General features: G+C 50.8%; 1 protein-coding gene across 3 annotated transcripts in view; it reads right to left on the bottom strand.

Moving 5' to 3' along the window:
- Positions 1 to 16,869: 16,869 nt before the first annotated feature.
- The window catches only part of RRM2 (ribonucleotide reductase regulatory subunit M2), a 75,925-nt gene continuing 70,656 nt past the window's right edge, over positions 16,870 to 22,138 (bottom strand). For all 3 annotated transcript variants that reach the window (XM_060117015.1, XM_060117014.1, XM_060117013.1), the window contains exons 6-10: positions 20,755 to 20,849; positions 20,506 to 20,639; positions 19,209 to 19,313; positions 19,011 to 19,124; positions 16,870 to 18,932 (exon numbers count right to left, since the gene is read on the bottom strand). In XM_060117015.1, the coding sequence (XP_059972998.1) occupies positions 18,780 to 18,932; positions 19,011 to 19,124; positions 19,209 to 19,313; positions 20,506 to 20,639; positions 20,755 to 20,849 (601 nt within the window). In that variant the 3' untranslated portion in view covers positions 16,870 to 18,779. The remainder of the gene's footprint in view (positions 18,933 to 19,010; positions 19,125 to 19,208; positions 19,314 to 20,505; positions 20,640 to 20,754; positions 20,850 to 22,138) is intronic.

The raw sequence follows: 22,138 nt of genomic DNA, 5'->3' as shown, positions 1-22,138 counted from the left end.
TTTGGCTTGAAATAGAAGACAGGAGGGAATCAGAAAAAGTGGAGGAAAACTCCGGAACCCGACTGCTGTGTGGCGTGGGAGACCAGATATTCTGCCCCTCTGTTGCTTTACAGTAAGGAAACCATGGCCAGGCAGTAAGGGCCTGAGCTAGGGACACATCCAGTTCAGTCTGATTCCAGCCCCTGTCCTCTCCACTTCTCTGGGTTGACTCGTAGGTGACCAGCTGGGTGGACAGAGAGACTGAGTTCCTTCTGTCTGCAGAACAAACACTCAGAGAGAAGAAAACCCAGCCCAGGAAGTCTCACACGGCTAGGTTGCAATTTAACACATGACACTCAGATATGCCAAATATTTAGTCTATTTATTTCTCTGTAATTTATCTTACCATTTTCACAAGACTCCACCCTGTTGGAGAATGTAAACTTGCCAATTAAAGAAATCCCAGTGGAATGGGGCCTTGTAACTCAAACACAGCAGAGGAGCTGGCATATCCCACTTCTCCCTTCAGAAAATGCATCAAAGATAGCCATATGTAAAACAAAACGAAACAAAACAAAAAACCTTACCTTACACCATATACAAAATTAACTAAAAAAATGGATCATGGGGGACTTCCCTGGCAGTCCAGTGGTTAGGACTCGGTGCTTCCATTGCCGGGGGCACAGGTTCAGCCCCTGGTTGGGGAACTAAGATCCCACACGCCTTGCAGCATGGCCAAAAAAGAAAAAAAAAAAAGGATCATGAGCCTAAAGGTAAGAGCTAAAACCACCAAGCTTCTAGAAGAAAACACAGGAGAAAATCCTCACGATCTTAGCATGGGAAGAATTTCTTAAATAAGACACAAAAAACACAGACTATAAAAGAAAAAAAGAAAAGAAAGAAAGAAGTTCAACTTCACCAAAATTAAAAAACTTTGATTTTCAAGACACTGTGGAGAAAATGAAAACGGAAGGCACAGACTGGAAAAAATTACTCACAAATCATGTATCTAACAAAGGACTGGTGTCTAGAACATAAATAACCCTTACTACTTAATAAGACAAGGCGTTTGAATAGCAAATTAGCAAAGATGTGCAAAGTCATCAGTCATTATTGAAACATACGTTAAAACTATGGGGGAGGGGCTTCCCTGGTGGCGTAGTGGTTGAGAATCCACCTGCCAATGCAGGGGACATGGCTTCGAGCCCTGGTCTGGGAAGATCCCACATGCCGCGGAGCAAATAGGCCCGTGAGCCACAACTACTGAGCCTGCGCGTCTGGAGCCTGTGCTCCGCAACAAGAGAGGCCGCGATAGTGAGAGGCCCGCGCACCGTGATGAAGAGTGGTCCCCGCTTGGCGCAACTAGAGAAAGCCCTCACACAGAAACGAAGACCCAACACAGCCAAAAATAAATAAAAATAAATAAATTAATTAAAAATAATAATAATAATAAAATAAAACTATGGGGGATACACTTGACCCCCACTTAGGACGGTTAAAATTAAAAAGACTGGCCACTAGCTCTAATTGTCAACGAGAACTCTCCCATTGCTCTCCATGCTCAGGGGCATGCAGAAGGGCCAGTCACTTTGGAAAACAGTTTGGCAGTTTCTTAAAAGTTAAACATACACCTACCATATCACCAGCCATTCTGCATCTGGGTTATTTGCCCAAGAGGAATGAGAGGATCCGTGAAACACTTCTACGTGAATGTTTGTAGCAGCTTTTTTCATAATAGCCCCAAAGTGGAAAGCTCCAAATGTCCATCGACAGGTGAATAGATAAATACATGTGGTACATCCATACAATGGAATACTACACAGTAATATAAAAGAACGAACCCTGGTTATACACAACTGGGTGAATTTCAAAATAATTATGGTAGGTGAAAGAAGCCAGTCGAAAAAGAAATCAAGGACTTCCTTGACCGTCCAGTGGTTGATTTCAATGCTTCCACTGCAGGGGGCACAGGTTCAATCCCTGTTCGGGGAACTAAGATCCTGCATGCTACGCAGGGTGACCAAAAGATAAATAAATTTTTTTAATAAGAAAAAAACAATCAGCTATCAAGTTCTATTTATATACATTTCTAGAAAATGCAAACTAACCTACACTGGCAGAAAGCAGACCAGTGGCTGCCTGGGGACAGGGTGAGGGTAAGAAAGAGCCTGAGGGAGAAATTACAAAAGGGTGTGAGGAAACTGGGGGTGATGGAGATGGTAACCAGCTGGATTTCGGTGATGGTTTCCTGGGTGTATACATGTGTCCAAACTTATTAAATAGTACACATTAAATATGCACAGCTTATTGTATGTCAAGAGTACCTTAATAAAGCCAGGGAAAAACAGAAAAAGAAAATCACGCCAACTAACAAGGAGAAAATCTCAAATTCCAAAAAGCAGAAATAATGTAAAACATTCTCTAATCACAGTGCAATAAAACTAAAAATGTATGACAAAACCTGGGGGGAAAAAGCTGCCATCTTGAGGGAGGAAAGTTCTGCTAGCTCGTGAGTCAAAGAAGCCCAAACCCAAACTGCAGAATATGTGGAAATAATAATAAGGAAAACACCCCATACCAGCTCCAGCTAAAATAGTTCTCACAGGAAAAGTGGTCTTAAAAACTTACATTTAAATAAGCAAACCAAAAAAAAAAAAGGAAATAAATTATGTATCCAAAGTAGGAAATAAGAAAAACAAAATCAACCTAAGATAAGTAGCAGGAAAGAGTACACACAAAAGTGAAAGTAACGCATTAGAAAACCAACGCCCAGGGATGGCCTTCCTCCACCTGGTGCATGCAAAACCCTTGCACTGCCCCCCTCCCCCTTCCCCTCTGGGCTCACCAGACACCTCGGGGTCTGCTCCATTCCTATGCCACCCCAGGTCTCCAGCACTCCAAACCTGGCCCACCTGGGGTGGGGGGGATGAGCACACACCTGGGGGCAGGGATGGGGGATGAGCACACACCTGGGGGCAGGGATGGGGAGATGAACACACACCTGGGGGCAGGGATGGGGGGGATGAGCACACACCTGGGGGCAGGGATGGGGGGATGAGCACACACCTGGGGGCAGGGATGGGGGGATGAGCACACACCTGGGGGCAGGGATGGGGGGGGATGAGCACACACCCACCGGGGGGCAGGGATGGGGAGATGAACACACACCTGGGGGCAGGGATGGGGGGGATGAGCACACACCGGGGGGCAGGGATGGGGAGATGAGCACACACCGGGGGGCAGGGATGGGGGGGATGAGCACACACCGGGGGGGCTGGGATGGGGAGATGAGCACACACCTGGGGGCAGGGATGGGGGGGATGAGCACACACCTGGGGGCAGGGATGGGGGGGATGAGCACACACCTGGGGGCAGGGATGGGGAGATGAGCACACACCGGGGGGCAGGGATGGGGGGGATGAGCACACACCGGGGGGGCTGGGATGGGGAGATGAGCACACACCTGGGGGCAGGGATGGGGGGGATGAGCACACACCGGGGGGCAGGGATGGGGAGATGAGCACACACCTGGGGGCAGGGATGGGGGGGATGAGCACACACCGGGGGGCAGGGATGGGGAGATGAGCACACACCGGGGGGCAGGGATGGGGGGGATGAGCACACACCGGGGGGCAGGGATGGGGAGATGAGCACACACCTGGGGGCAGGGATGGGGGGGATGAGCACACACCTGGGGGCAGGGATGGGGGGGGATGAGCACACACCTGGGGGTGGTGGGTGGGATGGACGAGCTCACAGGGCTGCAAGGTCTGGGCTACCAGGCCTGCAGAAGAGGGTCCTTCTCATGCACCAGCTGAATGGACCACCCGGCAGAGGGCAGACACAAAGTCCACTCATACCCCTTCCCCGCCCTCTAGAGCAGTGGTCCCCAGCCCTTACTGCACATTAGGATTGCCAGGGAGCTTTAAATATGCCCAAGCCCGTCCCCCAGACATTGGGATTTAATCGACTTTGGTCATCTAGTTGCAAAAACCAGGAGCAAGGGGGGAGAGGAAGCTCAGGACACAGAAAGGAAGGTGGGCATGGGATCCACTCTGGAGTTCAAACCCCATCTGCCTCTACCAGCTGTGTGGCCTCAGGCCAATACCTTGCCCTCCCTGAGCCTTAGTGTTCTCAAATGTAAGAAGTGTCCCTCCCAGATGGCGGGCGGGGATCAGCGATATTCAGCTCAGCGCAGGTACCTAGGAGTGTGTGACAAGCGGGGGCTGTCATCATCATCTCCACCTCGGCTGCCTCTGATTCCTGCAAGCCGACTGGGCTCCAGGACCACCTGCCACATCTGGGGATTCAGATGAGCCAGAGAGGGAGAAGCTGGCCATGTAGACAGGGCTGCCTTGGATCCACAGCTCCAGCCTCTGGGAGACTATTCTGGTTCCATTTCAGAACGCCTGGCTCCTGGCTCAACGGGCTTTGTCCCAAAGATGTAATTTCTATTTTGATTCCACTCGACATTTAATGGAATGACTTTCAGACACCACGCAGCGTGTCTGAGTTATGAAACCACATCTTCTGGATCCCCAACGCGGCACAATAACAGGCTCCCTCTTGTTGCTTCGGGAGCTGCCCCGCGTCTCCTGTCTCCTGAGGGGGATGTGCTGAGCCCGGGGAATCACTACCCAGCTGGACTCCTGCCCCCGTCTCCCTCTCTCCAATCCAGCGCCATTCAAACTGCACATCAAAAACATTCAGGGAGACAGGAAATCTATGGGGAGAGCTGCAAACAGCATTGTCAGAAAAACAAATGAGAGAGAAGAGGATAGAAAACGCTGGAATGTGTCAGGCGTGGTAGGAGTGACTGCTGCTTCACGACACGCTGGCTGTGGGGTGGACACCAGGCCCCTGTGGCGTGAACGAAAGACTGAAAGATGCTGCTCTCATCCATGACCCTCAACCTTCCTGAAATGCACACCTGAGCGTGTCACTCCCCAGCTAGAACTCAGTGGGTTTAGGGACAGACTTCAGGTCCCTCAGCATGACATCAAAAGCCCCCCTCATCCCACCCCCACCCCCACTAGAGAGCAGTGGCCTGCCCACGCCCCCAGAGAGGACTCAACGTCAGGACCGAGTGGGCAGGGCGTGACATCACGGGCCGTCTCCTAGGTGACCGGGAGTTTGTCGGGGATCACGGAAGGGCCAGAATCATAAGGTCACTCACGTGTTTGGAACGAGGAAGCTGCTGGGCTCACAAGCCGACTGCTCGAGAAGGCAGGCGGCTGTCTGCAGCTGGAGCCCAGCCCCGAGGCCCCAGAAACCTCTAGAACCACAGGGATACCAAACGCTACTCTGCCAACAGCTTCATGAGGCTCGGTTCCCACCACATGCTGTGGACACCTGGACAAGCACAGGTTCCAAAGAAGATTGAAAAGAAATACAGTGTGCACTAACAAGTAGATGTGAGACCTCGTCACTGACCTTTGAGGAGCCCAAGGCCTCGGGTGCTTGCTGCCGTCTCCACCCTCCCTGCATCCACAGAAGGGAGCACAGCCCGGCCCAGAGCTTGGGGACACTTGTGGAAGGAAGTCCACCGCAGTTCAGGTGCCCGGCTCTAAAGGCCTGAGGCTCCGGGTCACAGGACAGTCTCCAGAAGGTCCTGTGAATGCAGGGGAGGGACATGGCTATAATATCCACCTAGCATCGGCAGTCACAGACAGCGGGAAGGGAACGGGGAGCGGGGGCAGCGACCACCCCCTCCAGGGCCAGCGCCTCTGCAGCCACTATCTCGATTAATCACCACTAGCGTGCCACTCAGCGCCCCACTGCCCTGCTACTGGGGCACAGACAGCGGCTTCCCCCAGGTCAGTCACTCACTAGCTCCTTCATTGATTTATTCATTCAATGAACATTTGAGAGAATCCAGAGTGCCAGGCCTGTGCCGGAAGCTGGCTGATGATACCGTGGACACATTAGACCCCATCCCTACCCTCAGGGGACTCAACACCCAGGGGATGGGGAGGTCAGAAAAGTGACAGACAGATCCAATTCTGTATTATAAACAGTCAGAGCCACACGAACACAGGAGGGACCCCTAACCCAGCCCCACTGTGTCTGGGAAGCGCCCTGAGAAAGTAACCTGGAGGTTGAACCCCGAAAAAGCAGAAGTTGGACAGGTGGTGAGATCCAGGCACAGGTGGGGAAGCCCTAAGGCTCAGTGATGGTCAGGCAGGGAGGCACGGTGAAGCCAGCAGGTGCCTTGGCTCCCGCAGGGTGAGGGCAAGAGGGACCCATCATGTGATTTGCTTTCTAAGGGATCATCTGCAGGCTATGTGGATAACGGATTGGAGGGGGGCAAAGTGCGGAAAAGCAGCCTGACCGAGTGTGGCCAGAACCCAGGTGAGACGGCCAGCCGTGATCTCCATTAGGACGGGCTGCCTGGGACCATCTGGGTGTGGATCCGCAGGATGGGGCCGAGGGGGGTGTGGGTGAGGGAGAAGGGAGTGTGGGAGGCTCCCCCTACTGGCCACATGAGGAAAGGCAAATCCCCCAGCTTGGGGATTTCTGACCTGGAGAGTTGTGGGTGCCATTCACAGAGCCAGGAAACAGCAGATGGCAAGCATCTTGGGGGTGTAGTTTGGGGGGTGTCGGTGGGACACCCAGGTGGAGAAGTTTACTTGAATAACTCAACCTGCGTCAAGGTGAGAGTTTCGAGTCCACAGACAGGTGTGCAGAGACCCTGGGGAAAAATCCTGCAGGAGAGACAGAGGAGGAGAGGGCAGGGGGAGGGGTGGGGATGGGGGAGGCAAAGGGGACTGAGAAGCAGCCTCCAGAGCGGACCCCAGAGGACACAGGTGAGAGCTGAAGGGGCCACAACGGGGCAGCACGACAGACGTGAAGCTTCAGAGCCGCTGAACCGGGCTGCCCCAGGCTCAAGTACCAGCTCCTCCCCTTACTGGCTGTGTGACCTTGGGCAAGTGACTTAACCTCTCTGTGCCTCCGGTCCCTCGCTTGTAAAGGGATAGTGTGAGGAGTGAACGAGTCAGTATATGAAAAGTGCTTAGAATAGTGCATGGCGAGCAACATATAAACGTTAGGGAAAAGGAAACAAAGGTCCTGGTGTCCAGGGGACGCAGTGTCAGGGTTGAGGTGGGGAGGAAGCCAGACAACACAACCCAAGAAGGATAAAGAAACCCAGACTGGGATCTGGGAAAACTCCGAGGGGCCCAAGCCCTGCCCCAGACCCCTGCCTGGTATCCTGGCGGTGCCGGCTGACAGGTCGTGAAGACTGACCCTTCCTCCGTCCTCCACCCGCCCCAGGTAAAACCACTCAGGCCCAAACTGCTGCTGCCCAGGGACGTGGATTCTCAGACCCCAAACACGCTGGGGCCCACGGGGTGGGGGAGGTGCGTGGCTGTCCACAGTTTCCTCAGGTTCACTCCGCTGAAGGCCTGACGGGCCACGAGGCCCCTTCTGACCACACACCGAAGAGCAGAGGCTGGAGGAGCTGGGCCTGGACCAGGTGGGGGCAGAGGTGCCCCTGCAGGGGAGGACAGACTCTCCACTGCATCCCCCGGAATAGTCGGGGGGCACCCCAGACGGCGGAAGCAGGAAGGCAGCCCAGGGAGCGGGTGCAGGCCTCGCGCTGTTCACAGCCACCCTGTCCCCCTGCCCTTGGGACCTGGCGCACCCCTCTCAGCCTCACCCACGGCGCCCCCCTGGCCGCCCTGGCCCCCCTCCTCCTTTGCTGGAAGTGCCCCTTTTTCCAGTCTCGTGGGACAGTCCTCGCCCTCTCCTCTCCTCGTGGACACGCACTTCCTGGGGTTCACTCGTCCCATGGCTTCAAAGACCCCCGCGGTGCTGTGTCCAGCTTAGGCCTCTTCCCTGGACTCCAGTCCCATGTTCTCACCTGCCTGTCCAGCACGTGCCTGCGTACCTAGCAGGCGTCTCACAGGTAACCTGCCCAGGACAGGCCTCTCGTGTGTGTCTCCGGGTGCTGTGCTCTGGCACCCCCCTTTACTGCCCTCTCACACCCACAGGCAGCCCCTGAGCTAAGCCCATCTGCTCTGTCTTCAAAATCCAGGCAGAACTTGGCCGTGCCGCCACCTTCCCTGCTGCCCTCCCCGACCCGGGCACGTCGCCGTCACCTCACCTGGGCAGGTGCAACCGCCTCTGAGCGAGTCTCCTGCTTCCACTGGGACATCCTGACTGATGCCTGACACACAGGAACAAGAGTGCTCCTTTTAAAATGGGAGGAGGACTTCCCTGGTGGTCCAGGGGTTAAGACTCCGTGTTTCCACTGCAGGGGGCACGTGTTCAATCCCTGTCAAGGAACTAAGATCCTGCATGCCGCATGGCCCAGCCAAATAGATAGATACATAGATAGATACATACATAGATACATAGATAGATAGATAAAATGGAAGGCTAATCCCGAGCTTCCCATGCTACCCATCCCACTAAAACAAAAGCCAAACGCTTTACCTTGGCCTACAAGGACCCACGAGACCCTCCACACACACACACACACAAACCCCACCGATCTGACCCTGTCTCCCACCCCTCAGGCTGTTCTGATCACACGGAGACAACGGAGGTTCCTGCCTCAGGGCGTTTGCACTTGCCTGGCGGTTGCTGGAAACATGCTTTCTTCCTTTAACCATGTGGTCTGCCCCCCACTTCCTCCTCTAGTTCCTCGGAGAGCCCTGACCACACACAACAAAGAGCACGTGCCCTGCCCCTGCCCCTCCCCCAGAGCACCGCTACGGCCTGACTTACTGCACGTCCGTGAGTCGGCTGGCGTTGTCTCCCCAACAGCACACACTCTCCACAAGGGCCTGGGCCTCATCCGCTTTGTGCTTGCTTGTCTCCCCAGCACCTGGAGCCGAGGGGATACATAGTAAGGCCTGGAATTAAGTCCCGCCCCACGCCTCGCCCCTCCCCCGACTGCTACGTCTGCCTCGCCGGTGCTCAGTGTCTGGGACCTTGGAACACCAGCCCCACCCCTAGCCCCCTGCTTTTTCCTTCCCAAGAGCACATAGGGGGCTCTTCTGCCCCCTACTCTCTCCCTCCCTGGAGCCAATCACACATCCTCCCTGTGACCCTGGAGCACAAGACCCCTAACCCCATGCCCCCTTGACTCGAGACCACGCGCAGACAGCAGGCTTGCTCCACTCAGCCACCTCACAAGGATTCAGCCTTCATCTGCCTCTGCTGGCAGCAACCAGGGATGCGAAGGGGACGGGTCCTGCCCGGGAGGAGTTGACAGTCTCCCCGGAGAGGCCACATGAACAAAGGGATGTCATCCTAGCACAGCCCATGACACCTGCCACTGAGCGTGCCTGGGTGGCACTAGCTCTCTGAAACCCTATGGAGGACACAGTCGGGGGTGGAGGTGGGGAAACAGAGGGCCCAACACCCCACCTGAAGTCCGGGCCCTGACATCTGCGGACTGAACCCCTCTGAGCTCGGCCTGTACACAGCGGAGCAGGACTTATCCGGGCTCAGTTCTCTGAACTGAAAAGCGCTTCGAGCTGACCCCTGGCCAGCCCTTGTCACAGAAGCAACTGACTCCTGGTTCCCAGCCAGATCCCGAGCCTTCTAAGCAGCATCCAGAGACCACAGCAGAGGAGTGGGTGCACACATTAGTCACCAGCGTGGCCCAGCAAGTGGCATGACGTCCACGTGATGCAGCCCCAGCTCGTCAGCCTCCACGTGCCTGGTGCTTCCAGCTGCAACTCCAGGGCTGGGTCCAGCCCTCCAGGCTCGGGGCCCCGCCCCTCTGCCTTGAACTCCTCCCGGGGCTGGAACAGCCATCCACCTCTTACGTGCTGCCCTTAGTTGCTGCAACTGCTCTTCAACATTCATTAGAGGAAAACTGAAGCAGAAAAACAGAATAGAAAGGAAAACTGCCCTCCCTCCCACCACCCTGACTTCATTTCTCCGTTTGTGATACCGCCCGTCTTTATCCAGATGTACATGTATTTCTGTATCATTTATATCACTGTAACCAAAGTATACTTATAACTTTACGTTCTGCTATTTCATTTCCCATTATTCTGGAAGCAGCTTTCCATGTTGCTACAGAGCCTTCATATTTACCATTTATAATGACTAGTTAGTATTCTACTGAGTAGATAGCCTGTAATTTATTTTAACCATTCCCTTTCTGCTTGACCTTTAGGCAATTTCCAGCTCCAACTCTAATTGGAGACGGAAGGCTGAGTCCCCTGTTCGAGATTTCAAAATGAATGGGATGGTTCAGCCGGGTAGCAAGCATTGGTGGAGAATCTCCTACCTGTAGAGGGCACAGAGGAAGCAAGTCACAGGGCCCTGCATCCACACCCCACACACAGGCACAACCACAAGCCCACAGTCGGTCAGCGATCCCCTCACCAACCTGGTCCGTCCCCCTCCGGATGGCTCCCCATGACCGCCAGGGCAAGTAGAACCTCCTTAGCCTGGTGCCCCAGGGCCTGCCCTACCCCCCTTTCAAGCTCCTCTCTTCTCTCCCACCAGGTGGTTCATGCACCACCTCCGCCATCACCTCCCCCCTCTCCCCAGACCCAGTTACCCTCTCCTGCTTCAGGGCTTTGCAAACCCTGGTCACCACTTCTTCCCCCTGCCTGGTCCACCCCTAGACCATCTAAGGTGCCACTCGGCATCCCCTGGTCCGTGAAACCTTTCCTGGCTCCCCAAGGCCTGGCCTCCTCCTCTGAGCCCCGCAATGCCTGGGCTGACCTCTGCCTCAGCACTTAGCATCCCAGTCAGTGGTGTGCTGGAAAAGGTAACGATCGGCTCTCTGGGTGGGGAGCCTGAATTGTAGCATTGATCAGTTTCCACGGTGTCAATACCAAAGCTGATTCTGAGCTGCCAAAGTGATGTCACTGGTCATAGAATTGGAAAGAGATGCCCAGTAACGTGCTGTTATGCAGTTATTTCCACCAGACAGATATGACAGGTGTAAATAGCCTGAGCAGCATGGATAATAGTAACAGGTAGTAAGACTTTTGAATGCTTATCATATTCCTCTTTAATATAATTTATCTAATTATGTTTATGTAATTTAGTTTTTAGTAATGGCTTTAATTAACAACTAGCTCAGTGTTATGGGTTGAATTGAGCACCGCCCCCAAATTTATATGCTGAAGTCCCAACCCCCAATACCTCAGAAGTAATTAAGGTTAAATAAGATCATAAGGGTGGCCCTGACCCAATCTGACTGGTGTCCTTTTAAGAAGAGATTAAGACACACACATAGACCGAGGGTTGACCACGTGAGGACACAGTATGGAGGTGGCCATCCACAAGCCAAGAAGAGAAGCCTCAGGAGAAACCAAACCTACTGACACCCTGATCTCGGACTTCCAGCCTCCAGAGCTGGGAGAAAATAAGCGTCTGTTGTGTAAGCCACCCAGTCTGTGGTACTTTGTTATGGTGGCCCTAGCAAGCTAATACACTCCAAAAATTCCTGAACATTTAATAACCAGCTCTTGAGTGAGTACTTGCTGGCTCCAGCCCACCACTGCTGACCATCTACCACCTTCCCGTTTCCTGACTCGACTGTAGATCCCTCAAGAGCAAGGTCCTGTCTCACTCAGAGGACGTCAAATGCCCTCTAGGTAGGGCCAAAGAGAAAATATTTCAGCTCTACACACCATGCAGCCTCTGCAGCAATACATAAACAAGTACTGTGGCCGTGGGCCGGTGGAACCATCCATGGGGTGCTGAAATGTGGATTTCACATAATCTCCATGCATTGTGAAATATTATTCTTTTGATACATTCTTCAACATTTTTAGCTCAGAGTCTGTAAAAACAGGCAGCGAACCAGATTTGGCCCCGGGGCCTGGTTTTCTGACCCCCTGGCCTTCGGAACGTCCCTCCCCCAGCAGAGGGAGGAGGGCTTGGTTACTGTTTGATGATCCCGGGAGTGCTGGAATGAAGCACCGCCAGCCAGCTCACAGGCTTGGCATTTCAGTCGGCCAAGTTCCCTTCCAGACAATGTCAGGAATCTTTTTTTTTAATGCAAAATGTTTTTCTAATATGCCAAGGGAAGAAGAGCTTTCTGAAATGTAAATCAAATCTGTCTCGGCGAGGCAGACCCGTCCCCTCTTTGCTGCCTCTAATATTCTAAATGATCTCTTAGAAAGAAAATGCAGTGCCTTTTCCATTAATAACTTGTTTACCGAGCGTCTCAAGAATGTTCCAAATCAAACCGGTGGAGACGGAACTACGGATCATTGGTTCCCAGGGCTGGGGGTTGGAGGGGAAACCCGGAGGGACTGCTGTTGGGTATGGGGTCTCCTTATACAGTGCGTTGTGGTGATGGTTACACAAGTCTGTAGTAGCCTAAAAACCATGGACACCGTATCTCCACAAAGCTGTTTAAAAAATACACCAGGCACTACAGTCACCGAGTTCTCATGGTGACAATTTCTAAAACCAGTCTTTGCTGCCACTGTCCCTGCAGTGACAGAAACAGGCTCACTGAGGTGAGGAAATGCAGCTCAGCAACTGCAATCCGTGTGGGATTGGCCCAAGGCAGGCTGGAGCAGCCCAGGGCACCCATCCGCAAGCCTTCCGAAGCAGGAGCACGTCCTGGGGTCCTGCAGGAGAGGCTGCCCACCCCAAGGGGAAGGAGGGAAGGCACAGCCAGACCTCACACAGGCAGCCATGTCTCCAGACGCTTTCTGGAAACAGCTGGAACCTTGCCATTTTCCACCTCCAAGGTCACTCGCTGCTCCCACTCACCCTGTTACTAAGTCCATGAGTGCCCGGCTCTCTCCTCAGCCTTCCTGGTGCAGTGCAGGGCGCGTCGCTGCAACCTTACTTGGGAGACTTGGGCAGAAGCCAGCCGGCAGTGGTTCCCTGGGTCCAAAGCCTGGGCTGTTGATGAACTTCTCTGATTTACAGACAAAACAGGGGAGGCTCCTGCCCAGGCAGACCACAGGGCCACAGGGACAAGGACAAGGCAGAGAGTAGCCTCCCCACCGCGCCAGGCACACAGAGAAAGCAGGACAAGGGGAGTGAGGACACAGTCCCCTGGACAAGGGTGCTTGAGCAGCAGAAGCAGCTCCAGAAGCGCTTCCTCGGGACCGGGTTGGAGGCCTGGGTGCTTCATAAAGGGGAACAAGAGCTCCCAAGTAGTAAAGGGACAAGAGGGTGGCCATGGGGCCAGGACACCTGAGTTCAGGTCCTCGTCTCGGCCACTGTTTATCCACGTGCTTTCCCCAGCAAAGTATGTGACCTCCCTGTGCCTCAAGGCCACATCTGTAAAATGGGTCTAATCTTCGCTGCCCCAGGGTGATTGTGGATCAAATGAACTCAGGGCTGTGAGTTGTTGTGAATTAAGTGAATAGTTTGGGGTGTGGACTTCAGGTATGGCTGGATCCAGAAAATGAAGTCATGAGGACTTTCTCTGTAAATCAGCCCTCTTTTCCCGTACGTGGGACCCACTGCCCATACAGGCCTCCTTCACGGTTGTAGGGTGGCTGCGGTGGCCCCAGACTCTCTGTACCCTAAACTCCAAGCCCAGGGGAAGGCAGGGCCGCCCCCAGCCCAAACCAAACTCAAGTCCTAAGCCTGGCTCTGGTTGGCAGTAACCAGGTCCTCCGTGCAGGCAGTCTGGAACTCCACTGGCTGTGGTCAAGGTACTTTTGATTGTGAGCAACAGGGGTCAGTCTGGCAGGAAGAGCGGGTAGCGAGCCTTTCCAAGGCCCTACCCACTCCCGAAGCAGATTCCATCTTCCTAGAGCCAGGAGGGACGGCAACTCCCCTCCCCACTCTCCGCCCGATTCAGAGGGTGCAGAGTTAGAGGCCTTCTCTGGGTCTCAGGCAACCTCGGGCGGGTCCTTTGAACCCTCAGCTCAAGCACGCCCAACAAGGCTCAGCCCCAACTCCCAAACTAAGAGGGTCCTGGTCTCCATAGCCACGTGTGTCCAGCACCAGCCCCGCATATCTCTTCACATGCTACCATCTGGGCCTCAAGCCCTCAGCTGGTTTGTCCCCAGGTCAGTGCGGCCCAATTGCAAAACTCACGCTGCTCACATCACGAGCGGCCACTAGGTCACAGCTGCCCAGCCCACACTGGTCCCAGAACCTCGCTCGGAGGTACCACCTGGACATGAGAGGATGAGGCATCCTTGGACTTGGATTGTGAAGACGAGTCAATTCTGGGAAATTGCATTACTACCTTGACATTGTCCATTCCATAAAACCCCCCATTCTACCCTCCCCATCTGACCTTCAGATAATTCCTTCAGCTACACCCCTTCAGGTCACTAACTCATCAGCTGTGTCTAATCTTACTAAGCAGGATATTTTCTAAAGCTCTAAGAGCTTGAATTCCAGTAGTGCTGTATTCCTAGATATTCTAGCTAGTTCTTTTTAAAAATCTGCCTATTATTTCTTTATAGTTCTGTTCTTTGGGGTTTGATTCTTTTTTAACATCTTTACTGGAGTATAACTGCTTTACAATGGTGTGTTAGTTTCTGCTTTATAACAAAGTGAATCAGCTAAACATATACATATGTCCCCATATCTCCTCCCTCTTGCGTCTCCCTCCCCCTCACCCCTCTAGGTGCCTCTCTCACTTCGTCCCAGCTTACCCTTCCCCCTCCCCATGTCAAGTCCATTCTCTACGTCTGCGTCTTTACTCCTGTCCTGCCCCTAGGTTCTTCAGAATCATTTTTTTTTTAGATTCCATATATATGTGTTAGCATACGGTATTTGTTTTTCTCTTTCTGACTTCATTTTTTTTCTTTGATCACACATTATCTTATGAAGCTAAGTTCTTGAGATTCTTTTTTTTTTTTTTTTTTTTTCTTTTTGCGGTATGTGGGCCTCTCACTGTTGTGGCCTCTCCCGTTGCGGAGCACAGGCTCCGGATGCGCAGGCCCAGCGGCCATGGCTCACGGGCCCAGCCGCTCCGCGGCATATGGGATCCTCCCAGACCGGGGCACGAACCCGTATCCCCTGCATCGGCAGGCGGACTCTTAACCACTGCGCCACCAGGGAGGCCCTTGAGATTCTTATATTGTTCCTACAATCATGTGGTTTGTTTCTGTGCACGTTTTGTAACGTGGGAATCACGTGCAGTTTGGTTGGGAGTATGTATCTCCCATGAGTTCCTAGACCCCAAGTCTGAGAGGCACAGGCCTACCTAGGGTTTTGATTTTTTTTTTTTTTTTTTTTTTGCATTACGTGGGCCTCTCACTGCTGTGGCCTCTCCCATTGCGGAGCACAGGCTCCGGACGTGCAGACCCAGCGGCCATGGCTCACGGGCCTAGGCACTCTGCGGCATGTGGGATCTTCCCGGACTGGGGCACGAACCTGCGTCCCCTGCATCGGCAGGCGGACTCTCAACCACTGCGCCACCAGGGAAGCCCGGGCACGGGTTTTTTTAAAGCCTGTGAATGACTATAATGCACACCCAGAGCTGAACACCACTGGTTTGAACGGTGCAAGAGTCCATCCCCATCTCAAATGTCTGAGAACCTCCCAAGGTGAACTTGTTAAAATTGTGAGCTCCCTAGTTTCACCCCAAGATTGATTCAGCAGGTCTGGGATGGGGCCCCTGAGCCTTTAATACCAGAGGCAATTCAGACTCAGTGGTCTGACCACACTAACTCTGATGCAGGCCCCTCCAAGTGAAGTATGGAGATGTGTCCGAGAAAGAGCACGGGCAGCTGGCACAGGCGGATGGATGGCAAGAAAAACATGACCTTGGGCTGCCCACTGGGAGGCTGTTCTAATAGCTGATGATCCTTAGAGCACAGCTGCCTGGAAAGTACCCAATGGTGCCACCAACCCAACACTATGAATCAAATAATAAAGGCACGGAGTGCCCTTGGGGTGCAAAGGCAAAGCTGCCCACGAGACTCCTCCCGGACACAGCACACTTCTACCCAAGACACTATCCAGCCCCAAACACCAGTTCAAACTAATCACATCCACCAGCCACTCCCTGAGGGCCCGATCCTTGGAGGCTGTGTGCTCCCGAGATAGGGGGTGGCTAAAACTTGTGCCTTCTAAGGGAACATTCTCCTTCATAGAAGAAACAGAGGAGAACTCTTTTTTTTTTCTTTTGCAGTACGCGGGCCTCTCACCGTTGGGGCCTCTCCCGTTGTGGCCCACAGGCTCCGGACGCGCAGGCTCAGCGGCCATGGCTCATGGGCCCAGCCACTCCGCGGCATGTGGGATCTTCCCGGACCGGGGCACGAACCCATGTCCCCTGCATCGGCAGGCGGACTCTCAACCACTGCGCCACCAGGGAAGCCCCAAGAGGAGGACTCTTAATGCAACAGAGCAGGAAGGCAGGAGCAGAACCATCAGTAAGATTCACCCCCAATCCCCACCTCTACCACGGTAAAGGAATGTCACCACACGGAAAAGCAATGTCACCACATGGCTCCTAAAGGTTCCCACCCACTTAGCATTCCCTGCTGCGCCTTCCCTGGTTTGGCTCCGAACTGCATCGCCACCTAACACCAGGATTTACTTATGCACCCAGCTTCCTCCGTGAGTAAACCTAAACCGCACAGGGCGGCTGCGTCCTCGGTCCCACCTCCAGCAGAGAACAGCGCCCAGCAAGACAGCTGCTGTTCGCTCAATGAATAACTGCACATCTGAAGTGATGACACACAATGAATAATTTGCTAATTTGGGAATGGACAGGTGAAGGTGGGTGGGATCGCCCCAGGAAAGGGCATTTATAGACAAGAGGGACCAACCCGAGCCCCTGTAGGTCAGTTTGTGGCAGAAGCTCTGGGGCATCATCTTTCAAGTGAACCTGTTTCCCACATACCTTGGGCCAGGACAGGCATGAGGAAAGCTCCCTCCCCAGAACTGCTAAAAACAAATGAACTCCTATTCAGTATTTATGAACACTTCCTGGCTTTTTCTTCCTGAATTGAAATGCAAATTTTCTCAAGGAACTGGACATGAGAACGGTTTTATTTAAATCACTGACACCTGCGCAGTACTCAACATCAGGACTCTGAAATGCTTTAGACAAAATGTTTCCCTTTAAACAGATTAAAAAACCGAATCTTAGTTGGCAGAAGCTAGTGCTTGTATCACACAGCTAATGGGAGGTAGAATCCCGAAATCTGCTTCCAAGTGCCACCTGCACCTGACAACACCAGGCAAAGTGTTTATTTTTGTGTTGCACAAGTGTAAGGACCATAAAATCTAGATTAACTTTATAACAATAATTTAAAAGGTAGAAAAGGGTCCCATACTACAGAAGTGTTTAAATTGACTATTTTACCATTTATATTAATACAATAAATGAAGAAAACTGACAGTAGAACAGGCCAGTGGTCAGCCAACACACAACACAATGTGTTAACAAATACGGCCAAAGGATTGGTGTGTGTCATGCATTACCTTCCACGTAACATCTTTTTTGGAGGCGGGAGGGAACAGAAAGGCAGATGGATTCAAACTAGCCCTATTAAATATATCTATTAAGTTTATACTTTCTCTGAAATTAATATTTGAGTGGAACATGTATTAATTATTCACATAACACCAGCTTTCTACTGAAGTTTAAGAATCCAGTAGATGATGCTCACATTTACGCAAATCCTAGGAGCAATTGCACGGAACAATATCCACTCAATCAATTACGAACTGCAGAACAATACTAGGTAATTATTTCAAAGTATGAACTACAGATATGATATAAAAAAAATATAGCAGAACTTTCTAACTTAAAGTACAAATGGTTAAGTCAACAGTACCTACTTACACACAAATTAAACAAAACCAGAATAAACACTCAACTTTTAGGAGAAGCAATTTCAGTCCTGGTTTTACCACTTGATAGGAGAAAGATCTTACGTGGGTCCTTTCATTCAGGGATGATTTGAAAACCAATTTACAAAGTTAATATCTTGGATCCCAGCTAGGAAAACTCTTCAAGGACCTTTCATACTAACTTGAAGTTGGGGGACATACAATTAGAGAAATTAAATGATACCGCCCCTCATGCACACCCAGGTTACCCACAGTGAGTCCGATCACACTTCAGTTCCTAATGACCTAAGTTAAGAGTCTCCTTTCTCCACATCTCTTACCCCGCAATACTCGACGTGGGCTACAGAACACAAAACCAACCTGTGTTCTGTGTGGCACCACCTGGCTGATACTGAGACCTAAGTGTGCACAGGACTGAGTTAAAAAGCTCTTCAATTCATCAAAGAAAAGAAAGAATAAAAATAACACCCTTAGTTTACACAGGCTTAACCTATGTTGATCAACTAGTAAATCTTGAATTGGCCCCCGTTAGTGGTAAATAGAATACTTTTGTATTTGGTGTAGAAACCAACAAATTTAGGTTAAATCAAGCCTTCACCCTGACAGTACAAACTATGTTTATTTGTGTGTAAAGTGCCAGTTTTATATACAAATCATAAGTAAACTTTAAAATCTGCTTTAAAATCTGAAGCAGTGAGTCTGATGTCTTCCTACTGCCTTGTGGTAGTAACTGTTTAATCCTGCTGGATCAAACTTGCTTGACTCCCCACACTTTGAGGCCAAGGAAGGTGCCGTTAAGAGCCAGGGTGAAGTCGTGTACAGCCAGCCTGCTTGCAAACGCCAAACATGGACAAGATCTTTCGTAAGAATCCGAGTAGCTTCTGTCTACGCTTTCAACCTAGGTGACCCCACTAGCATTAACAGGATTGACCTTGAGGTAGCTACACAGTTTTAAACATGCCATTAATGAACTTTATGGGCGATTTATGGTGTAGCCGGTTAATATAGTTCAAGTAGCTGATTTCTCTTTTGATGAGAAGGAAAAAAAGAAAAATCAGCAAAATAAGAGCACATCTTCAGTTCGCTTAGAAGTCAGCATCCAAGGTAAAGGAATTCTCTGTCGGACTGGACATCACTCCCATCCTCTGATACTCGCCTACTCTCTTCTCAAAGAAGTTAGTCTTCCCTTCCAGTGAAATATTCTCCATAAAGTCAAATGGATTTTCTACTCTGAAAACCTGAAAAGGTTCACAGCAAAACATAAATACAGAACACCAGTTTCAGAAAGAACCAGAGGGCTACCCACAATACTTTACCTTGCTAAAACCCAGCTCCAGCATAAGTCTGTCTGCCACGAATTCGATGTACTGCTTCATCAAAGTGCAATTCATCCCAATGAGCTTCACTGGCAGGGCCTCCGTCAGGAACTCCTAGGGACCAGAACACAGCTTCTCAATAAAACAGAAGCATCAAGAGATCTTCTAGCAAGCACGAGGCCTCCACGCGTCACCCACCTGTTCTATCCTAACTGCATCGACGATTATTTCTTTGACTCTCTGCTCCGAAGGTTTGTGTAGCAGGTGTTTGAACATCAGGCAGGCAAAGTCACAGTGTAAACCCTAGAAGAAAAGGTTTAAGGTCACTATCAAACCAGCAGACTTCTAGCATTAACGTGGAATAGGAAACTGCTTTATGCTGGTCTGTATTCTCCTTATACATCTTGCGTGGCCAGACTAAGAGCATTTTAACTGTGGAAGGGAAGATGACTCAGCTGCTGTGTCACCTAGGCAGGCTCAGTCCCACCCAGGGGCCTTAGGGCTGGCCCCTGGAGGACAGCAGGCCAGGTCTGGTCCTCGCTGCTCTGTGTGGTGGCAAAGGACTGGGCAGAACTTGCACTCAGAGCATTCTTTCTACAGCCCTGAGCTCTACTGTCGCCACTATTCCTAGCAGGAAAGGCAAAACTCTGACTAGGCTAGTTAGTTTTTAGATTTAAAACCTAATGCCTGGGAAATCGGGAATGCAATTTCGAGTGAATCAAGTCTGCAAGTCTTAGTGCATTAAATCCCAGTGCTGGGCTTTCCTGGTGGCGCAGTGGTTAAGAATCCACCTGCCAATGCAGGGTACACGGGCTCGAGCCCTGGTCTGGGAAGATCCCACACGCCGCAGAGCAGCTAAGCCTGTGCACCACAACTACTGAGCCTGCGATCTAGAGCCCGGGAGCCACACTACTGAAGCCCGTGCGCCTAGAGCCCATGCTCCGCAACAAGAGAAGCCACCGCAGTGAGAAGCCCGCGCACCGTAACAAAGAGTAGCCCCCGCTCGCCGAAACTAGAGAAAGCCCGCGCGCAGCAATGAAGACCCAATGCAGCCAAAAATAAATAATAATAATAAAAAAATCCCAATGCTGGTGGGACTTACACTAGAACATCTGGGCACCTTCACTTTTCCTTCTGCACTTTAATCCAAGTGCATTCAAAGACATATACTGGACCAGAATAGATTCACTGAGATGCTCACCAACTAACTTTGAAGTACAATAGGATCACACAGAAGACCAGGTAGAAATAATAAAACTTCCCTTAAAAAAAAATCCCATCACCTATAGAGCAATACCTATGTATATTGAGAATATGAGTAAAATAATTTCAGCAAGTTATCTAAAGTATTTCATTCTCTGCCAAGTATGTATATGGCTGAAGCCACTTGTTAAATGTGCATTTAAAGCCATCTGACATCTTGGGTTCCCTCCAGTGAACACAGGGCTGTAGGTGTTTGGGGTGCAGGTCAGCCTATTATCTGAACTAGACTCACCTCGTCTCTGCTAATAAGTTCATTGGAAAATGTGAGGCCGGGCATCAGTCCTCGTTTTTTGAGCCAGAATATCGATGCAAAAGAACCAGAAAAGAAGATTCCTTCCACTGCGGCAAAGGCTACGACTCGTTCTCCTAGAGTTAATGCCAAAATATTTCTAGTGAGTATCTGTTTGTGTTCATAGAAACAAACCAGTAACATCACTTAGAAAACGAAGCTCAGGGGTAAGTAGGGCCAAGGTATCCTTACCATACGTAGCCTCTTTGTCCCCAATCCAGCACAAGGCCCAATCTGCCTTCTTCTTTACACAAGGCATTGTCTCAATGGCGTTGAAGAGAAATTCCCTGTAGGCACACAGAGCATCAGCAATTCCAGCAGAGACCTCCTATCCTAAGCTTCTGGGTAAGAGCACTGGGACCAAGGCCAATTTGGGATTCAAACTGAAATGTTTTCTTTTTACTTGTTTGCTTTTTCCTCCAGTGTTTTCAAAAATCTCAACATTCATTTGGTTTATGTTAATACAAATGTAGGCATCCATTCATTCACACTGAGCCCCAAGATCTACTAACATGAAAACTCAGTCTATTACACCAAGAGCATTTATTGGCTTAATTATTTCAAGTCCAGGTCATGACAAGGTTCACAGGCCCTACCTTCAACTTCAAAGAAAACTGCTAAAAGAACTATAAAATCTTAACTGCTAGGACTGTTTAAGCTATGCTGACCATTATCTCCCTAAATAGATGCCCACACTCTTATCACTGTGCCAATTATTTGGGCGGCAAACGCCACAAGTATATAATAAAGCAATTAAAGCCAATAAACTAAACAACCTGAGATTGCTTCCAGCTATAATTCCGTGCTACAATGTTGATCCCAGGTCAGAAAAGCAAATCGATCGGCCCTACACTTACCTGGTCTTCCTTATTACTCTCTTCCTCCCCATCCCCACCTTGGGAGCCTACAGATTCTCCAGCCCAGCCTCGTCCTTCCCAGATGACTTTGTTTTCTGAAGCCAAGGTCATCAGGCCATTGGGTTCCTTTCATTCTCTTTCCATGTCAACCTGGGCCTTGCCTCTCCCTGGCTTTCAAAACTCAACCACCAGGCCGTCCTGATCCTACCTGTTCCGGTAATGTATCCCAATCATGCCCCTACCTTTACTTTCTTTTTTCATTTCTGTCTACAAACATGTTCAAATCTTTTTACCCCCAATGAATCTCCTCAATCCTGCTAGGCTTTCAAGTCACTACTCATTTTCCCTCTTCACTTTCCTCCAAGTCATCTACAAGAGGCTACTCTTCAGCTTCACCACTTCTGTTCTACACAGGCTCTTGTCCTGAAGCTGACCTTAGTATCTAGACTCAAACGCCCATATCTAACTCTCCCCTCTTTTCCAGTCAATCTTGAAAATGTAAACAGGCCCGAGGCTACCTATATTTCTCCTCTATTATCCTCCAATATAAACTATCATTTCAGGCAAACAGCTGTGTGCCTAAATTAATCTCATGGTTCACGGCTACCTCTGCACTATCATGTAATTCCTCTACTTATACTCCTAGGTCTTATTTTCTATATTATGTTACAGCCCCTTAAGAGGCAAGTTTTATGTTTCTACTTTGCATCCTCCACCCT

Source organism: Mesoplodon densirostris, chromosome 14 (assembly GCF_025265405.1).
Source record: "Mesoplodon densirostris isolate mMesDen1 chromosome 14, mMesDen1 primary haplotype, whole genome shotgun sequence".
Taxonomy (NCBI): domain Eukaryota; kingdom Metazoa; phylum Chordata; class Mammalia; order Artiodactyla; family Ziphiidae; genus Mesoplodon; species Mesoplodon densirostris.
Note: the sequence above shows the minus strand (reverse complement) of the source record. Positions and strands in the feature narration are given on the sequence as shown.